Source organism: Sinocyclocheilus rhinocerous, unplaced genomic scaffold (genome assembly GCF_001515625.1).
Source record: "Sinocyclocheilus rhinocerous isolate Xijiao unplaced genomic scaffold, SAMN03320098_v1.1 scaffold107, whole genome shotgun sequence".
Taxonomy (NCBI): Eukaryota; Metazoa; Chordata; class Actinopteri; order Cypriniformes; family Cyprinidae; genus Sinocyclocheilus; species Sinocyclocheilus rhinocerous.
The window spans coordinates 165,909-187,235 of NW_015635024.1; the positions used below are offsets into that span (position 1 = coordinate 165,909).

The 21,327-nt window shown below is 34.7% G+C and overlaps 2 protein-coding genes across 17 annotated transcripts in view; one reads left to right on the forward strand and one right to left on the reverse strand.

The window, feature by feature from the left end:
• Positions 1-152: 152 nt before the first annotated feature.
• On the reverse strand, positions 153-5,146 carry LOC107746089 (aprataxin-like). Its single transcript, XM_016560167.1, has 9 exons — positions 5,040-5,146; positions 4,811-4,947; positions 4,681-4,727; positions 4,501-4,554; positions 3,747-4,013; positions 2,775-2,834; positions 2,222-2,448; positions 2,028-2,131; positions 153-1,534 (listed from the first exon to the last, which is right to left on the reverse strand). Exons 2-9 carry the CDS (start codon positions 4,941-4,943, stop codon positions 1,380-1,382), a joined length of 1,047 nt encoding a protein of 348 aa, XP_016415653.1. The 5' UTR covers positions 4,944-4,947; positions 5,040-5,146; the 3' UTR covers positions 153-1,379.
• Positions 5,147-7,556: 2,410 nt separating this feature from the next.
• Positions 7,557-21,327, forward strand: part of LOC107746077 (oxysterol-binding protein 1-like) — a 29,246-nt gene continuing 15,475 nt past the window's right edge. For 14 of the 16 annotated variants that reach the window (XR_001640653.1, XM_016560147.1, XM_016560141.1 and 11 more), the window contains exons 1-14: positions 7,557-7,631; positions 8,581-8,751; positions 13,141-13,349; positions 13,452-13,608; positions 14,645-14,756; positions 14,892-15,090; positions 16,236-16,350; positions 16,523-16,586; positions 17,131-17,298; positions 17,382-17,627; positions 17,705-17,825; positions 18,817-18,920; positions 19,317-19,412; positions 19,560-19,747. Coding sequence is in view for 15 of the 16 variants with exons in the window: in XM_016560147.1 (XP_016415633.1) it covers positions 8,618-8,751; positions 13,141-13,349; positions 13,452-13,608; positions 14,645-14,756; positions 14,892-15,090; positions 16,236-16,350; positions 16,523-16,586; positions 17,131-17,298; positions 17,382-17,627; positions 17,705-17,825; positions 18,817-18,920; positions 19,317-19,412; positions 19,560-19,747 (1,913 nt within the window). In the remaining variant the exon portion in view is untranslated. Of the gene's footprint in view, positions 7,632-7,665; positions 7,793-8,580; positions 8,752-13,140; positions 13,350-13,451; positions 13,609-14,644; positions 14,757-14,891; positions 15,091-16,235; positions 16,351-16,522; positions 16,587-17,130; positions 17,299-17,381; positions 17,628-17,704; positions 17,826-18,816; positions 18,921-19,316; positions 19,413-19,559; positions 19,748-21,327 lie in introns of those variants that run through there. The other 2 variants (XM_016560134.1, XM_016560133.1) reach the window with 2 other exon arrangements.

The window sequence follows — 21,327 nt, forward strand, 5'->3', positions numbered from 1 at the left end:
TTCACTTCACTAGATGTTAACTGATGGACAGAATTGTCATTTTTGGAGGAACTAACTCTATTAGACTTTTGGAAGTTGGAAATTCCAGAAAAACAAGCACAGGATTAAATATACGTTTGTTTATTTATTTACTCGTATCATTTATTATATTTCAGACTGGAGGTACACTGGCTTGATGAAGAGCAGTGTAGTATTATATCAACTGACACTCCAAAAAAAGTGCTATTGAGATGCACAAAAGCTTCTCTTCAGGGATTCTAATGTGACAGACATCAGTCATCATGACTACAGGGAAAAGCTGGGTACATGCACAAATATAACACAACATGCTGGCAATAGATGTCTACAAGCTAATGTCTCTGCTCCTACATTTTTATCCAAAAACCTTGTAGGGTTTTCTGAAAACTTGCATGGAAAAACACTTTAGAGGTTGAATATTGCAGGTTATTTAAAATAAAAATGCCAGAGCCATAATATCAGTTTTTATATCTAACTGCATTTTTATTTGTTTTTGTTTTTTAGGATAGTACATTTTATACAGAAGTTATCGGCTAGCAATAGCTGCCTTAGTATTTTAGATATTTTTGTTATCAAATCCTGTTTTAGTAATCTCACTTTTTTATATTTTGTATTTTATCTTGTCATTTGATTGTGAAAGATTTTCTTCTGTAACGGATGTGAAATACACTCCTGTCTGCAGAGACTTGAACTGTCATTGTTTTTCTATGTAAGCAATATTATTGGATCCCCTCAGCAAGATTTTTCAGATCAGTTAAGGTTCAGAGTTGTTCTTTGAGTGTCATTTTATTATTCTAGAGTAGATCCTGCTATTTTCGCTGATGATATTGTTTTGTGCAGCAGTATGTTACAAGCAAATATATTTTGACCTCAACTTCTAAATGAACAGCATAATGATTGTCATTTCCCTCGTGCCAATACGCTGAAGTGTGTAATGTATACATCACAAACCACGCTAAATGGAATTGCAATCTGTTTGTTCGAGAACAACAAGATGACTGTGGTGGCCTGTTTATCCCAGCAATCAACAAATTGTCTGAAAAGTGTTATTTGTGCAATTTCATTTAGTGCTGAAATTACACTCCAGCTTCAATCAAGTGCATCTGTGTGAAAGGAAAACTATTTACTTTTAACTACCATCTTTAATCACTCCATTCAATAAAACCAAAGAGACGTGCAAAATGTTATTGATTCATTACTGTATCGATGTTCATAATGAAAATAAGTGAGGACTGTCTGAATGAATGAAAACACTGTATCGAGATATCCAGAACAAATTCAATTTACTAAAGGATTCAATGGGCTGTTTACAAAATGAATTGTAATTTAGCAGACTTTTAACAGATTAAATACCTGTGACTTTAAGAAGGCAGGTGAGTTTTGAGATGTTCTTTTAGTTTAGGTATGGTCGGCTGCTCTTTATGACACAAGTGACAACGCAGAGGCAGCTTCAGTAATTCACTAGTGCCTTCTTTCACCGTCACTTTCCCATCATGCTCCAGCATCGCAATGACATCTGTGGAAAGAGAAACATGAATGCTTTCCTTTATTATTCAGGGAAATGCTTGTTTCTTTAAACAGCTTGTAGAGGTTTTTATATATATATATATATATATATACAGTGGGTACGGAAAGTATTCAGACCCCCTTAAATTTTTCACTCTTTGTTATATTGCAGCCATTTGCTAAAATCATTTATGTTAATTTTTTTTCCTCATTAATGTACACACATGTTTTTATCAGCTGTTTGGACTCTCATTCACTGCAGAGGATCCACTGGTGAGCAAGTGATGTGATGCTACATTTCTCCAAATCTGTTCTGATGAAGAAACAAACTCATCTACATCTTGGATGGCCAGAGAGTGAGTTTCAGCAAATGTTCATTTTTCAACTATTCCTTTTATGGTTTGCATCCATGTGATGGAGCAAATGATTAAATTCTGATTTAAGGATTATGAAGACATTTATTTTTAATTTAGAGTAACAGGCTGTTTTCGTGTATAATGTACCTTTAGACTCCACAAAATAGTCAGTAGTGAAGGAATTCCAGTGTTTCTTGTTCTTCAAACACGGCGAGTCAAAGTCTTGGCTGATTACATGTAGGTGGACGTGACTGAGAAGAAATAAACATCCTAAACATTTAATTCATGACAAGCCCCGCCCTCCCCACTTCAGCAGCCAATCAGGACGCAGATGTCAGTACCTCATGCTGGGGATGGCGTGATATCCCAGACGGAAGCTCAGTTTGTGAGCGTCAGGGCACTGCTGCAGCATCTGATCTCCCACACGCTGCATGTGTTTGAGCAGCCCCACGTGCTCCGAGCGCAGAGCCTTCAGACTGGAGATCGAGTCCCACGGCAGCACCAGCCAATGGTACTGCGCCTTTGGGTACTTGTCCTTGATGACCACAACCCGATCATCTTTGTACACCTGAGGATAAAAATTGGGAGCTATTAATATTTTTAAAGTAATTAATTCCTTTTTTCAGCATCTTTACTCCAGTCTTCAGTTTCACATGATCCGTCAGAAATCATTCTAATATGCTGATTTGCTGCTCAAGAAACATGTCTTATCAATATCATATTTTTGTGGAAACCGTGCTGTTTTTTCAAGATTCTTTGATGAATGGAAAGGTCAAAACAACAGCATTTATTTGAAATATAAATAAATCATATAAAAGTCTTGAAGTCAGTTTGAACTAAATATATTAAATTATTTAATCAATATAAGATTGAACAGAAAAGAACAACTTATACCTGCATCTTAGGGTCCTGCATCGATACTTTAAGCCCTTGGCTCCAATGGCCAGCCGATCCCTGGGAAACAAGAATCTTTTCAGTGTTTTAATCTAAATTCAAAACTCAATGTAGTAAACGAGGTCAACATTAAAAAAAAAAAGTTTAATAAAGACTTTAAAAATTTTTTTAACCAGCTCAGAAACTACACCCTAAAAGTCCTTAATTTCAAGTATAAACTATCATATATTTGAATTTTATAGCAAATTATTGAAAATTCCTGACTTATAGAGTCTGATTTATTTATCTATTTATCCTTTATTTAGCCAGGAGAATGAGACATCACAGTTTCTTCTTCCAGGGAGACCTGGTCAAGACGGCAGCACATAGTTTCACACAAAGAAAACTACAAAATAAAAAAAAACTGTACTCATACAAAACAATAAAAGTAAGGTCAAGAAAAACAAGATCAAAACAAAAGCAAAAGACATTTAAAAGTACTCTGGGACGGCAGTATATCGAGTTTAAAGTGCCCCATTATGGGTAATGAAAGGTTCATATTTTGGTTTTGGGAGTCCCCAACAACAGGTTGACATGCATGCAAGGTCAAAAAACACTTTCATTGTCTTATAATATGCATTTATTTTTACCTTATTTGCTCAACGACTACCAAACGATTCGTTTAACGATTAATTTTTCCAAACCCTACAGTTTGCAGATCATTCCAAGCCCAGAGGGCATAAAAAGAAAAAGCACATTTTCCAAATTCTGAGCATACTTTTGAAACTTTTAACCGAATGTACGATAGAGATCTAGTACAGTAACTACTTGTAGAAAAAATTAGGAGATTTGAAATATAAGAAAGCAACTTACCTAAAAGTGCCTTAGCAATGAACATATGCAATTTCCTCTTATGATGTAAAGATGTCCATGCCAATGATTCGTAAAGTATACAGTGATGAGTATGTGAATCTAGAGCCAAATGAAACTCACTGATTTATCTGATTCAGATGGCGGTGTCTTTTTTGGTGGAGGCGAATCGTCTGATATTCTGTGATGGTCTGTATACGGTGTTGATGTTGTGTTTGCAGGGCTCTTGATCTTCTCTCCGTTCCCCTCAGAGCTCATCTGATGGGGTCTTTTTGAAGGTTTGCTCAAGTCTGCAGCAGATCTGGCAGTAGACGTGTCCTCAGTGAAGTTCACTCTGTAAGGATACTGCTGATTGACCATGTAAAGTCTCTGGCCCGGCTTTATGGTCACCTGATTGTAGAGTTGGGCGACATGTGGTTTGTAGGATATTAAGACCAGTAACCTGTGCAATACAGCCTCAATTACAAGAGAACAGGACATTTGCGGACATGGTAAGTTTGCCAGATGCTGAATAACACATAAATGATGGTTAACGAGAGCGTGCTCTACATACTCTAAAATGATTTTGAACAAAATATGTGTAGGTAAATATTGCTTTTCATTACTGTGTGCTATGCATATAAATAATTATAATTCATCCTTGTGTTAATTTAGTGCAAACTATGTGAAAATCCTGATTTGATTATTCTTAACCAGAATTTTACTGTATATTAGCTTTTGAATGAAACTTTTTTAATCTACTGCACAACCATAACTATCTGACTGAAATGATTGTTCCTGATTTAAATAAAAAGTTCAGACCAATGATAAATATTGAGATACAGTATGTCACTCAGATGTTTTCAAAAAGCTGTTTGCTACTTTAATGACATTGTACCTGATTGCCTTTGCCCACAACCACACTGTCCACACTCGTAGGATTCACACCCAACTGTTAAAAAATAAACAAGTGGTTCAAGCATGCATTATTATATTTTATAGATTTGCTTCTTTAAACGTTCATTATATTCCATATTATTAGAATATTTTCGATAATATTTATAATATTCTAGCATACCTGTTTAACAGAGATAAATCCTCTGCTGCAATCAGCTCTCAATTCAACTGCAAGAAGAAAAAAAACAGTTGTAGTTTCTTTAATAACGCCTGCATCTCTCACTTGCTCTCATATGGAATAAAATCTCTACCTTGTTCTCTTGAGCACGTTTTGTCTTTTATCTTAGTTTCTGGTCCTCGACCCAGAGTCACGGATCGCTGGTGATGAAGCTGAATGGGTTTATGTGAATCATCTTCACTTACTAGTAAGCAGCACACAGGCATCTCCCTGAAAACAGAATAATATTCTTTCGTGAAACTAACAGTCTAACTACTCTGTCTAAAGCGCTTCTCTAAACTCGTCGTGCATTCATCACTTACCCTGTAGGTGTAATATGTGTATATCTTGAACAGAGAGTGTTGTAGTTGAAAACAAAACACTGGGAGCTGAACACTGCAGCGCATGACACACAATCTTCTTCACGGACTTCGTCTACTAGCAAACAAGCGCACGTACTGCCACCTACCGGTGGAATAACTAGAAGAACTACCTCCTGGAACAAAAAGGCAACTAAAACTTTGAATGTACAGTATGCTCACTTTTTTGGTGTTCTTGTATAATTTTTTATGTTTAATTTTATGTTTTGTATGAAAGATTGTTATGTTTATTGTTATGTGATCTGTTTTAATTTTTTTCATCCATTTAAAAAAAAATTTTTTTTAATGTAATTGTTTTTGTTGTTATTTTATTATTATTATTACTATTATTATTTTCTCTCTCTCTCTGCTTCTCTAAACTCGTCGTGCATTCATCACTTACCCTGTAGGTGTAATATGTGTATATCTTGAACAGAGAGTGTTGTAGTTGAAAACAAAACACTGGGAGCTGAACACTGCAGCGCATGACACACAATCTTCTTCACGGACTTCGTCTACTAGCAAACAAGCGCACGTACTGCCACCTACCGGTGGAATAACTAGAAGAACTACCTCCTGGAACAAAAAGGCAACTAAAACTTTGAATGTACAGTATGCTCACTTTTTTGGTGTTCTTGTATAATTTTTTATGTTTAATTTTATGTTTTGTATGAAAGATTGTTATGTTTATTGTTATGTGATCTGTTTAAATTTTTTTCATCCATTTAAAAAAAAAAATTTTTTAATGTAATTGTTTTTGTTGTTATTTTATTATTATTATTACTATTATTATTTTCTCTCTCTCTCTCTCTCTCTCTCTCTCTCTCCATCCTTGAACCCCTAACTCTTTTTCTTGGCATATGTTTTTTTCCACTTTTGTATTTCCTAAACAAGTGTTTAATAAAAAAAATGTTATTGTATTTTTCACACATTCAGTGCAAGGCATAGGCATAAATAATTACGCTTTTATTTTAATTTGAAAGATTATTAATAAATGTTCAGTTTATTTACTTATTTGTTTATTAATTTGCATTGATTTAGAGTGGACACGTCAAAACAAAATGACTGAATGATGAATGAAACGCATTAGCTTATTGCTTTAATTACGCACCTGTTAAATTAATGCAACGAGTTTCAGTCTCAGGAATGTTTTTCCTACATTTGTACTATTGTTACGTGATTTTGGAACTAAATGTAGGCTATAAATGATCTGCCACATACCGGTGGAATTAGATGCTTTGACCTCAAACTAGAAGAAAGATTTGGTGGAGTTTGTGGACATATTCTTACATAAACCGGAACATAAAATATAATATCATTTTATTAGCCTACATAGAATTAAGTGTCTTACAGTTAACTGGTTTTTACTGTAGCATTTTACATTCAGTGTAAGGAACACATTTCATTTCCCAACAAATTACAAAATATCCCAGATATTACACTTTTATTTTATTTTTAAGATTATTTATAAATGTTCAGTTTTTTTTTACTTATTTGTTTATAAATTTGCATTGATTTACAGTGGCCTGAATGATGAATGAAACGCATTCGCTTATACACCTGTTAAATTAATGCAACGAGTTTCAATCTCAGGAACATTTTTCCTATAATTGTAGCCTATAATTGTTACGTGATTTGGGGATTAAATGTATAAATGATCAGAACACAACAACGACTTTTGAATATCACATTGTCAAGTTTGGTGTTTTAATGAATAATATTTGTGTAATAATATTTTGATTATAGGCCAGTTAGGTTGCTCCAAAGTTTAGTGGCATTTAAAAAACATTTGAATTTTTTTATTAAACCTGCTGACAAAAACGAAAAGCCTCAAAACTCTCAAAATTATTTGATGATTAATATTATAATGTTACATGCTGATTAACCTCCTTGAAATTTTGCATTATAAAATAATTGTAAGCAATTATTTTTGTTTTATGCAACTATTTATAGCTATTATTTATGCTTATTGATTTTCTCTTTCAATGCTGCTTGCCTTGTTTGTGTTTAATAATGATAATGACTGGTTATTATTAAAGAGGTTAAAAAAAAACAATGCACTGAGATGCTACGTTGCACGGCAACCGTAAACAGCCCACAATTAGATAATGAACTAAATTACTTGGAAGAACTGTTTATTCCGGTTATTATAAATAATACATGTAGATGATCCTTGAACATTTGTATTTCTATTATATCACTGCCGCCAGCGTTTTATAAAAGCAATAAACCACTCGAAGTCATGCATGACAGTGATTTTACAACAAAGCACCTTCTTAAAATCACTGTAACTCGGGCGGTTTTATTGATCTATTATTTCGCCATATTTACCACATTTACACACTAAAACAAATCCTATTTCGACTAAAATGTCATTAACGAGTAAGTCTAATCATGCAGGCACATGTACTGCTCAGAATCAGGACGGTGTCTGTATTGTGTGAAGGGGGAAAGATGCAATAATGTGACTTTTATGCGAGTTGTGCGCGGAGTAACTCACTCTTGTGATCTCATGTCACTGACTTCCTTCTTCAGAGGGGATCATTGAGAGATCAGGTAAGAGCTGGCAAGCACCCACCTACACACTTTAAATCATTTCAGCACTGGGGATTTCAGATTTCCATGCCTTGTCATGTCGCTTTGCGTGATTTCCCCGAGGTTTCATCTGATGTTCTGCATGAATTGTCGGGATTTCTGTCATTATACACAGCTTGAAGGTTAGCACAGGCTAGTTAGCTTCAGTTTAACACCCATTTCCCCGCACGCTGTCATTATTAAAGGGCCTTTAGAGGATAAACGCGCATTTGACAGGCTTATCGCTGATTTGTCTTCACACAAGTGTTTTATTTACAGATATATCGGTGTTTTTGACTTTACGCGGTCATGTCTCGCGATAGCGCGTCAGTTTTATTAGCCGTTAGCTGAATTAGCCGTCAAAGTCATTTTACGTTTATGCACATGCGTGTAAGCAAACTGGATTTTTAATAAAACATTAAGACTGTTTATATTATATGTCATGGCGTTATGAATAAACTTTGTCATTTTAGCGTCATTTGGACTCGTAGTTGTGTGTGAATGACTCCTGCATACAGGCCTTGTTTATCTAAACAAAGTTTTAAATAGCCCGAGATATGTTTGTTTTCGTTTATTACGGTCGTAAACACTGCTGTTTAAAGAGTTTTGTTTTAATTCGTGTCTGTAAATGTCATGAAGTGGATTCACAGAGTGACACGTAGGCGAAACGAGCCCGTTGACATGATATCCACTGAGTATAACACGTTTCAGTCTTTATATGAAAGATTTGGGCTGTGTTTCAAAACCTAGTGTGCTGTCAACCTACACACAGCCCGTAAAATGCTGTCTAGGTAGGGAACGACACAACTTAGGTGTGTTAGTAAACATTTCAGGTGCCTTGGGGTACAAGAAAAAATGTTGTCCATCAAGGTGTGAATCACACAGGCATTGGTGTCAACTAACCTGTTTAACCCTTTGTGTTCACCCCCAGACCCCCCTCAGACACTGTGAAGCCACGGGCTGTCGTGATGTCGGAGCCCAAAGCGCCCACCCCGGCCCCTGGGGACACTTATAAAGGCTGGCTCTTCAAATGGACTAATTACATAAAGGGATACCAAAGGCGCTGGTTCGTCCTGAGCAATGGCTTGCTGTCTTACTACAGGTGGGTTTGTGACGTGTTATTGTTGTTTATTGACCTCTAGGGACAAAAAAAGAAAATGTTGTCAGGTACTGTTTCCGTCAGACAAAAGGTCTCCCAATGGTTGATAGGAATGGCTGATGTCCTTATGAACCCTTTGTGATGTTGTCAAGTGTGCTTTGGCCTTTCACCAATATCTGATAAGGTGCAAAGCTCTAGATAGTGAAATAACTTAAATTTTCTTGGTACGACAAGCATCACTTTTGCTTTTACTCATACAAACCCCTCAAACTTATGCATAACCTTTCCCATGTTGTTTGTGCTTTATTGATGATGCCTCAAATCATACGAATTACTTCAAACCATTGGACTGGATGGACCAGTGTTATTTTAGTATTTTAGTAGTTTTGTATTAATATTTTAAATAAGCTTTTATTTTTTTATACTTTCAGTTTTTGTTTTAAATTTAATTAAACTTTTAGTAATGTTGTAATATGCTTTTGTCATTTTTTAAAATTACTTTTAGGTTTTTATTTTTAAATATTACTAGTTAATTTTTTGTGATTTTGTAATGTGGTTTTGTCATTTTTTATTAGCTTTATTATTATTATTTATTTTTTTAAATATTACTAGTTAATTTTTTGTGATTTTGTAATATGGTTTTGTAATTTTTTATTAGCTTTATTTATTTAATTTTTAAAAAAAATATTACTAGTTAATTTTTTAATTACTATTTAGGTTTTATTTATTTATTTAATTTCCAGGTTTAATTCTTAAACTAAACAAAAATTAGAAATGTTGCTTTGTCAACTAACTGAAATAAGTTAGTTTTTAATCTAATCTAATATTTATATTTTATTTTATATTTCAGCTTTATTTAAAAAAAAAAAAAAAAAAGTTTTAATAGTTTTAGTTAACGATAATAACCCTAGAATGGATGGATGCTAAATGGGCGAACAAACTCAACACCTTCTGGTGTTCGTCGGTCTGTAAGATGATGCCATTTTACGTAATTAGATTTGAGTCGGAGTTGATCTGGTGTTGAAGCTGCATTCATCTCATTGGGCTCTGTCAATTATTAATGCTGTGTGTGTGTGAGAGCATGCAGGAGCGCCCACATGTGTGTCTGTTTGCTCGTGCGATCCTCACTGTTTGCTCATCAGTTTGAGATGAGAGGATAACACATTCTTTAAAATCCACCCTCATCACCTGATGTTTAAATATATGATAAAATAACAAAGTCCAACGCCCTAACAGTTGGCTAATGAGAGTATTGCTTTATTTTTGACTACTTTGCTTATGTTGTAATTGTTTCTTGAATACGAAAATGAAATGTAAATGTCATTAAATAAATACTGTGCTTATGCCACACCAAAGCAAATAAAAAATATCTGTAGTGCTTCATTCAGGTCGAGCTGAAAATGAGCAAAAAAATTATGTGTGTGGCGTTGTAACATCCTATTTCCAAAAGAGTTCATAAATAGCTGATTTTAACTGCAGTGAAAGATATACAGACAGTTATTAGACAGTTAATAACCATCTAACATTTGGCAATGCTTACTGGCACTTTGTGAATGGATACACCACCATTAAAAAGCTAGTGTCAGTAAGACATTTTTTTTATGTTAAAGAAGTTAATACTTTCACTTAGCAAGGATGCAAATTGATCAAAAGTGACAGTAAAGACATATATAATGCTGTTCTTTTGAACTTTCTATTAATCAGAGAATCCTGAAAAAAAAAGTTTTACAAATCAGCATATTAGAATGATTTCTGAAGGATCATGTGACACAGAAGACTGGAATAATGATGCTGAAAATTCAGCTTTGAGCACAGGAAACGTATTCAAATAGAAAACATTTGTTTTATATTGCAATAATATTTCACAATATTACTGTTTCAATGTATTTTTGATCAAATAAATGCATTCTATTTTCAACTTAAATAATAATAATAAAAAAAAAAAGTTTTACAAATCAGCATATTAGAATGATTTCTGAAGGATCATGTGACACAGAAGACTGGAATAATGATGCTGAAAATTCAGCTTTGAGCACAGGAAACGTATTCAAATAGAAAACATTTGTTTTATATTGCAATAATATTTCACAATATTACTGTTTCAATGTATTTTTGATCAAATAAATGCAGCCTTGGTGAGAATAAGAGACTTGTTTTAAAAATATTTAAAAATCATCGCAACATTTGGACTTGTGTATGTGAATAAAAACCATGAAATTCTGATCAAATTTGGCTTTGCACTAATTTTTAATGTAGTAACTTCTGATAAATCTCAAATAGAATTACTTGCATAAATAGTATTACATAGAAAATATTTTGTTGATTATTCATCATGCAATCTGTTACATATCCAACTTTTATATACTGGATTTAAGTTGAAACTGAGATCCGTTTAACAGATGCTTGTCTAATAAACTCAGAGGTGCATTGCATATACTGTCTGTTGTTATTAAATACGCCCAGAAGTGCATTGCATTTTTTGTGTGATGTCATAATATATAAAATATTTGCACATACAGTGGAAACGTCCCACTCATTCTTTGTAATACAATTACCATAATGATTTAGTTTTAAGACATTAAGCACTTTTTCCAATGTTGGGCTGTGATTTCTATAGTGAATATTTAGTTATGTTGCAATGCTCCGCTCTAAAAAATTTTCATCCACTAGAAATTATTCTTTGTGATTGCAATCTCTATGAAATAATTTTTGAAAAATCCATATCCATTAATCAACTAGAAAAGTCATGAAAATGCATAAGTCAAATGGTGTGGCAAACCTTACTGTAGCATTACAGTGTAAATAAAAGACACAAGTGCACATTGTCTTTTCCACCTCCACATGATTGGCTGAATGAGTTTGGGTCACGTGACAGTCTTAAGAGGTCAACTCTGTTCAGGAGGATCACAGGCTCGACTTAAGGCTTGATTTCAGCACTTCCTCTGGTCCTGCAATGGTTTCTCATCACTCTCATTGTGTGTTTGAAAGATGCATCAGGAAATGTAGAGGGCGAGGAAGAGATTTCACAGTTTCACAGGTTACAGGCTCTGGACTGTTGTGCCTCTGTTAAATCAGCTGGCATCGGTCTTGTACCATGTCCAAACACAGCCCGTCCAAACAGGTTTGCCTCATTTTTTCCTGCCGAGTATGAAAAATCCTGGAACTGGTGATTCACCCGTGTTGGCAAATTACAGTTAAAGATGGAAACTTTATATTGTATATATTTGGTACTGTTTACATATGAGCTGGTCATTTTTATAAAATACAACAGTGTTATTTTACTAGTATTTATACAGTATACTATTATAGTATTTAATTATACTTTGAATTAGCTTTTGTTATTATTTTCAGTTTTAAAGGGATAGTTCACCCAAAAAAATTAAAATTCTAATTACCCCCCCCCTTAAGTCATTCCAAACCCATAAGAACTTCGTTCATCTTCGGAACACAAATTAAGATATTTTTGATGAAATCCGAGAGCTTTCTGATCCTGCTTAGACACTGACAGCAAGGGAACTATTAAGCTCAATGCCCAGAAACGTAGTAAGGACATTGTTAAAATAGTCCATGTGACATCAGTGGTTCAACCGTAATGTTATGAAGCTACGAGAATACTTTTTTTTTTTTCTTACGGGGTTTGGAACGACATGAAGGTAAGTAATTAATGACAGAATTTTGGGTGAACTATCCCTTTAATTTTTGTTTGTGCTTTAGTAATTTTTTTTTTTTTTTTAGCTTTAATTGATTTTAGTTTTTGTAAATTTAGTACTCCTCTTTATGAATATGAATTGAGTTTATTGAATATTTTGCAATAAACTTTTAATATATTGCATTTTGTATTTGCAGTCTAAGTCTTACAGTCTTACATTTGATTTATTCATTTCGGAGCTGGTTAATTTGATTCATGCTCAGATTCAGAATTGTTTATTGAGGTAAATATTTTTCAGAATATCTGCTAAGATCATAAACATGAGGCTCGTTTTCAGTCTGATACCAGATACTGTGATAGCAGCAGTAACGCACCGTATCATTTGTCACATAAATGCTCAAGAGTGAAAGAAACTCTACCTGAAGGCATTTCTCGAATGCTTGCCTTTCAGTGCTAATTCATGAATATTGCATCAGATGCTGAAAAACAGCTGTCAGGGGGCTTTTGTTCAAGACTTGACTAGTTTAAAGAGAGCCTCATAAATGCTGCTCTATCCTCACAAAACCAGACTATCATTATGAAATGCGTCTTATTCTGGCCACCTGTTTAGTGAGGAAGGGTCCGTCTGAACGTCATGTAAACTGAAAAACCCAGTTTGAATCTAAAGTAGGATATAAATATGACCAACTAAAGTGTTTTTTCTTAAACACATCATCTTATCTTCATCCCTTTTGCTCTTCCAGGACCCAGGCGGAGATGGGTCACACATGTCGGGGCACCATAAACCTGGCCACGGCCAATATCGCGGTGGAGGACTCCTGCAACTTCGTCATCTCTAATGGCGGCACGCAGACGTATCACCTGAAGGCCAGCTCAGAGGTAGAGCGGCAGCGGTGGATCACAGCACTGGAGCTGGCCAAAGCCAAAGCTTTCCGCATGCAGGCTGAATCGGGTCCGTTGGATAGGAATGGGAAACCACATTTTCGAGAATAGCACAAAAATGCACACTTTGAGGTTTCTGTTTCACAGTTTTCGTTCCTCTTTTTTCCTGCAGATGACTCCGGGGATGACTCCACTCCTCCTGCAACAGGTCAGGGCGCAGGCTCACGCAACTCAGAGGTGCAGTCCACCCTCCGGACGCTGGGAAGCAAGGTGGAGGATCTCAGCACCTGCAACGACCTCATCGCCAAACACGGCTCTGCTCTGCAGCGGTCAGTCCACCTTTCTCCACCAGTTTGGACACACTTGACTAAATTTATGGCCCTCATGACATCAATAACCTTTGCTTGAAATGTATTTATTATTATTATTTCATTCATATATCTATATATTTTTATATTATTTTAATTATTTTATTTATTATTTTAATTATATTTATTTACAAATTATTAAATTATTTACTTTTAATTAAAAATAATCAAAATAATTATATTAATATTTTATTAAAATATTATTAATATTTTGATTTAGCTTTTAATGTTATATATTTATTTTTAATATTATATTAAAACTTAATTTAAGTTTACGTTTGAGTAATTTATGTACTTCAACTTATTTTATTTCAGTTATGTGCCAAGGCAACATTTCTCATTTAGATTTTTTTCTCCAAGTTTTATGTTATTTATATTTTATAAAGATATTCATATTTTGATTTAGATTTTATTGTTATATTTTCAGTTTTATTTTTAGTTTAAGTTTTAGTAATTTTAGAGCTTCAACTTATTTTTTATTTCAGTAATTTGCCAAGGCAACATTATATTAAAACTTAATTTAAGCTTACGTTTGAGTAATTTATGTACTTCAACTTATTTTATTTCAGTTATGTGCCAAGGCAACATTTCTCATTTAGATTTTTTTCTCCAAGTTTTATGTTATTTATATTTTATAAAGATATTCATATTTTGATTTAGATTTTATTGTTATATTTTCAGTTTTATTTTTAGTTTAAGTTTTAGTAATTTTAGAGCTTCAACTTATTTTTTTATTTCAGTAATTTGCCAAGGCAACATTTCAAATTTTATTTTATTTTTTTCAGGTTTCTGTCTGTTTATCTATATATCTATATGAACACACACACTCTTTATTTCACTTCAGTTTTGATGGTTTTACTATTATTTTGAAGTGTGGAAAATAGTAATATTCAAGAAAATGAAGGTGTGTCTAAAACCTTTGGTTTTCCACTCAGATTCGGCTCATATAAAGTCTCTGTGTGATGGCCAATTTGTTGTTTATTATGCTTTCTTTCAGGTCCTTGTCTGAGCTGGAGGGAGTCCGGCTAGGAGGAGAGACGAGTGAAAAGATTCGACAGGTGACGGAGCGAGCCACTCTCTTCCGCATCACCTCCAATGCCATGATCAACGTAAGACCACCGAGCAAAACATTTGCTTTAGGGAAAATGCGACTCACTACCTCATTCACTTGTGGTTGTCTGTTTAGCACACAGAAACCACAGTTAAACGTATTCTTAACGATTCTCTAACAATCTGATACCCAGGCCTGCCGGGACTTCTTGGCGTTGGCTCAGACTCACAGTAAGCGCTGGCAGAAAGCCCTGCAGGCCGAGAGAGAGCAGAGAGTGCGACTGGAGGAGACACTGGAGCAGCTCGCCAAACAACACAACCATCTGGAGAGAGCCTTCAGAGGAGCGACCGTACTGCCTGCATCCCAGAGCAACCCTGCCATAGATAGCAAAGGTACTGTACAACTGAAACCGAAAGTCTGGGTGCCACAAAATTATATATAGACTAATATGTAGACTAAGATTTCTAATGCGGTGTCTTCGCTAGTTGCACACAACAATGAAGTGACAACTAGTGATGTTTGATTCACCAATGAATGACTTTTATAAGCAAATTCTTTTGAATGAGTCTTTCAAAACTGAAACAGAAAATTTTAATCACAGCATAGTTTTCATTAAACAAAGAAGTACAGCACTACATGTTAATAAACAGAAATATGTACCTAAATATACAAAAAAAGTTTGAAAGTTTGGGGTTGGATGTTTTTAAGTCTCTTATGTTCACCAGGGCTGCATTTATCTGATCACAAATACAGTAATAACAGTAATATTGTGAATTTTTTTTACAATTCAAAACAACTGTTTTCTATTTGAGTATATTGTAAAATGTAATTTATTCCTGTGATGCAAACTGAATTTTCAGCATCATTACTCCAGTCTTCAGTGTCACATGATCCTTCAGAAATCATTCTAATATGCTGATTTACTGCTCAAGAAACATTTTATTATTATCAACAGTTGTGCTGCTTCATATTTTGGTGGGAACTGTTTGTGATGCATTTTTTCAGGATTCTTTGATGAATAAATAGTTTAACACTATTTATTTGAAATAGAACATTTATTTGAAATAGAAATCTTTTGTAACATTATACATGTCTTTACTGACACTTTTGATCAATTTAATGCATGCTTAATAAAATTATTAATTTCTTTTGAAATGTATCATTTTGATACAATAAGGTAGTGTATTTCACAACATTTTAATAACTAAATTGTTTTAAAAATGTTTTGGTATTGCAAATGAGTCATTAAATCAGATTTTTTAATCAATTAAAATTTACATTTTGAATTATACAGTTTGAACTGATTCAAAATACTCCTTTTCTATTCTTTAATAAACATATTGGCCAATTAAAAAAATTGCAATGAAACCTTTGCAATATTCAAAGTATTCCTTATTTTTTAAATTGTCAGCCAATTCCTTGTGAATATTGATCATTCTAACTCATTTCTATATTTAAAAACTCCTGCTATACATTTGGATATGACATACTGATGTCCTGTTTGTATTTTATACTTCCTGCTTTCTCTGTCCTGTAGGCCCAGTTTCAGGAAAGGGTGACGCCAGTGACGAGGATGAGGAGAATGAATTCTTCGACGCATGCGAGGACGTTCAAGAGTTTATCACCGTACCAGCAGACCCCAAATATCACAGGTCTGTATTTACTGCCTCGCTCTTGTTGTTTACTCACATCCCTCGCTGTCCCTTAACTCTCTTCTCATATGAGTGTTACTGGACCTAAGTGTGTGTGTCCTCTGCCTTCCCTTCCCCTTCCTCCTCTCTCTCACTCTCTGGCTCTCTCATACGCTCTTTCCATTTCTCTCAGGAGATCCGGCAGCAATGTCAGCGGAATCAGTAGCGAGCTGGGAATGGACGACGGGACGACGTCGGTAAGGCATTATGTTGTTAGTGTTTATGTACACTGGCAGAATAATTTTTTTTTTTTTTAAAGAAGTCTCTTAAGCTCACCATGGCTCATTTATTTGACCAAAAATACAGTAATAGCAGTAATGTTGTGAAATATTATTCCAATTTAAAAATTTGATTTTTAAATATTTCGTGAGCAGCAAATCAGCATATCAGCATATTAGAATGATTTCTGAAGGATCATGTGACACTGAAGACTGGAGTAATGATGCTGAAAATTCAGCTTTGATCACAGGAATAAATTAAATTTTAAAATATATTCAAATAGAAAACAGTTATTTTAAATTGTAAAAATATTTCAGAATATTCCTGTTCTTACTGTATTATTGATCAAATAAATGCAGCCTTGTTGAACAGAAGAGACAACGAAAAAAACATAAAAAATTGTAATTATTCCATACTTTTGACCACCGTTGTATGCGAGTCAAATTCGATTCCATGTGATGTCTATAAATCCAAAAACCCATATTGACAACTAAAGTTCATGTTTTTTTTAACCTCTCACAGCTAGATGAGCAGTCTCTGGCATCCAATCCCGAATCTCCACAGTCCCAGGAACTAGTGCCTGTGAGAAAGAGGCGGACCCGAATCCCAGATAAACCAAATTACTCTCTCAATCTATGGAGCATCATGAAGAACTGTATCGGAAAAGAGCTCTCCAAAATCCCTATGCCTGTACGTTCATCCGTGTCTTTACGAGAATCCCAAACAGCCCAGGTTCATTGCATTTGCTGTCAACGCATCCTTACTTTTCACAGGTGAACTTCAACGAGCCCCTGTCCATGCTGCAGCGTCTCTCCGAGGATCTGGAGTACTACGAGCTGCTGGACCGGGCCGCCAAGTGCCAGAGCTCTCTGGAGCAGATGTGCTACGTGGCAGCTTTCACCGTGTCCTCTTACTCCACTACAGTTCACCGCACGGGCAAACCCTTCAACCCTCTGCTGGGAGAGACATTTGAGCTGGACCGCGTGCAGGAGAGCGGCTACAGGTCCCTCTGCGAGCAGGTGAGCCTTTGTTTATCCTGAGATAGAGGAAGAGCTGAACTGAAGCGAATTGCGCTTGATATTAATGTGTTCTTCAGGTAAGCCATCACCCTCCGGCTGCGGCCCATCACGCGATCTCCGAGCGAGGCTGGACCCTGAGACAGGAGATTGCCTTGGCCAGCAAGTTCAGGGGAAAATATCTCTCCATCATGCCCCTGGGTAACTATTTATCCTATTTTGAGCCTTATCACAATGTTCAAGTTTTAAAATAACATGCAGCTTTCATTTAACAGGGAAGTTTTTTTTATTTTTTTAAAACAAACATATTATAAAACAGGAAGTGTAATGCAACAAATCCATTAGAAACAATGTCGAGTGAAATCAAAAAGTTTTTGGACATGTAATCACATTAACTATGAATATGTTCAACTAACATTTGACAAATGCAAAGTGTTTTTAACAGTAGCAGTTTCAACAGTAAAAGTTGTTTTATAATTTAAAAAACCTAACTGAAACTAAATGTTTTGCCTGAAATGTGCCAGTGCTGCCTTTAAAGTAAGTATCACATGATTTGATATTTAATTTAATGCAACAACATTTGGACATTTTTAATTGCGACTTAAATATCCAAATACTTTTTTGATAGGCCAATTTAAATGGTACTATACAGGGTTGACCAAACTAGGTTTTGTGAATCGATTATTAAAAAAAATAAATTTAAATCATAAAAATGTAAAATGAAAATGTATAAATTATTGAAAATAAAAACATTCAAAATAAAACACAACATTTTTTTTATTATATATTAAATACAAATAAATATTTTATTTATTTTCATGATGTCATGTGTAGGGCTGGGTATCGAGTTCGATACTTTTTAGGCACCGACCGAATTGCCTCGATACCATCGAGTATCGAAAAACGTCTTGTCGTTCGGTACCAAATTTCGATACCTAAGGGGTGACTATTAACCAACATCAGAGAACTGTAAATGTGTTGTTAAATTATTAAAGTATTATCTTAAAATCTCGGGGTATTTCAAGTAAAGGATATTTTAAGTCAAAAGGTTTGGCTGACAAAATAAATGTGGAATCTCTGCATTAATATATTAGTATATTTTGTTCATGTGGAAAGATGGATATTTGAATGCTTACATTTATGTCTTTAAGCAAGAGTTTTCAAGCTCATTTTGAATTGCTTGTTTCTCCAGGTTCTATTCATTGTATTTTTGAGAAGAGTACCAATCACTACACCTGGAAGAAAGTCACAACCACAGTGCACAATATCATTGTCGGGAAACTCTGGATAGATCAGGTCAGAACACAGTCTGCTTATTTAGACATATATTTTCATATTATCATCATCAGTGTGTCTGTCACAAAATGAGCTGATGGACTTGTCAGCAGATAATGCTACAGTAATTTCTGTAAATATTGTGTATAAAATGTGCTCACTTCATTACAGCAATTTTTGGTACATGTCACTTTCTTATGAACTTGCTTATGTAATTTAAAAGATATTATGTATATAATAAAATTGGCACCCAGTTTTTTTTGTGCATTTAATTTTTCCCCAAAATCATTAGCGTTACTGGTGGTTTTGCATTTGCATTATACAAATGTAGCCCTTAAATTGCAATACCTATAGTGTGGCATTTAATTTAATTCATAAGTGATAATTGTGTGTCTCTCTCTTTCTCTCTGGATTCAGTCAGGAGAAATAGACGTTGTGAACCACAAAACAGGCGACCGCTGTCATCTCAAATTCGCACCGTACAGCTACTTCTCCAGAGACGTGGCCAGAAAGGTGAGTCAGCAGCTGTTCCACTGACTTCTTTCCATGTCAGTTTTTTCCCCTTTCATCAATCACCCTTTGCAACTTTTCGTGTTCTTTTTGCCCGTTCTGGAATTTATGTCTGCTTTCACTTCCTTCTTGTGCAATGCCTCTCTCTAGGTCACGGGGGTGGTGACGGATAAAGATGGGAAAGCGCACTATGTTCTGTCTGGGACGTGGGACGAGAAGATGGAATACTCGCGTGTGATGCAGAGCAGCAGAAGGGGAGAGAACGGCGCTGACGGACGACAGAAAACCGTCTATCAGACGCTCAAAGCCAAAGAGCTGTGGAGGAAGACTCCGCTGCCGTAAGATATTCCCTGACGTGCGCAATTAAAGGAATATTTCCCAAGTTAAGCTCAGTCGACAGCATTTGTCTCTCCATTTCTTAAAAAAAAAAAAAAGAGTTACAGTGAAGCAGACACAATGAAAGTGAATTGGGCCAATCTGTAAAAATTAAAATACTCACTGTTTCAATCACACAGCCACAAGATGTAAACATTGTAAGTGTTAACATGATTTTAGAAAAAAAAAAAAATTCTGTTATAAGTTGCGTCCAGTTTTATACATTTTTTGTAATGACAACGGAATCCCATGAACCCTAAAACCCTAAAACGACTGTAAAAAATTATGATTTAAACAGCTTTACTGCTAAAATAAAGCATAAGTTGTATTTTTTGTAGTTTCCGTATTTCCCAACCTGAAAAGTATGATCCACGTGAATTGTGAAAATCTAAAAAAAAATGCTGTTTTCAAATATATTTAACACATTCTGACAGAGCTGCACAAAGAGAAGTTTTGAGGTCTCCTTTCAGTTTCATGCCAAAATAAAAGTTCTGTGATTTCACTTTTGGAAGCAAAGAAATCAAGACAGACATAAATATTAGTGTCATTTTACTGTTGTTCTGTAAAATGAATTATTATTATTAAATACTACTTTTTTATTTTACAGTACAATAGTATTGCATTGGTTAAATTTCTTTTTTTTAATAATAATAAAGATATTTTGAAAATTGATGATAGAAATAATAATAATATATTACTATTATTATTGTGTACTCAAATTTCAGGGGAAACAGTGCTTTATAAAATTCTAGGCTTCCTATTTCTGCATTAAAATCCTCCAAAACTGGGTCCTACACATTACCATTGTAAGTGTTTCACTGTAACCTTGAAACAAGGAACGAGTCAAAAGTATTTTTTTGTGGTTATTATAACACTATACCACAAATGCTGTCAGTTTAACTTGTATTAAACTCATTAAATATTAATTTAATTAATGTATATTAATTCGAATAGACGAGACTTCCAAGGAAGGTTACAAAGTAGGGTTGTGACGGTGAGGAAATTTTCCCACTGGTTAATCGACGAGTGACAACACCGGTAATACCGGTATCACCGTTGGGGTGGGGGTGGGGGGTTAGTTCGTTTGAGTTTCCCTCTCTTCTTCGCTTTCAAATGGCTTGTAAAAGTGCCGTTCGAATTTTACTTTCACTTTCAAATTAGTGGCAACTGCCGCAATTCGGCGTCAAGCAATTGTTCGTTTGAGTTTTTCCCCTTTTCCTTGGATTTCTTGGCTTTCAAATAGCTTGAAAAAGCGCTGTGCGCATTTTACTTTCACTTTCAAATTGGGGGCAATTCAGCGTTGATTCAATTCAAGCAACAACAACGTCAAACTCAGAACTTTTATTAACAAAACGTATAAAAATACACCATATAGGCCTATACCTAATAAAATAACAAATTACTTAGGCTACACAAAGTTTAAATAGGTATATAAAACTGAAAATCAGCAAACACTGTGGAACCAAATAAATAAGAAACATAGAACGTTTATTAGCAAAACGAATAAGAAAGCTTGGAGGCACGGCATATACACCTTGATGTA

Coding starts and splice junctions, on each gene's coding strand:
- LOC107746089 (XM_016560167.1), bottom strand. CDS start 4,943: ATGCCTGTGTGCTGCTTACTAGTAAGTGAAGATGATTCACATAAACCC. Junction 4,555..4,680: donor GATTTATCTCTGTTAAACAG/GTATGCTAGAAT, acceptor ATTTTTTAACAG/TTGGGTGTGAATCCTACGAG. Junction 2,132..2,221: donor CACGCCATCCCCAGCATGAG/GTACTGACATCT, acceptor ATTTCTTCTCAG/TCACGTCCACCTACATGTAA.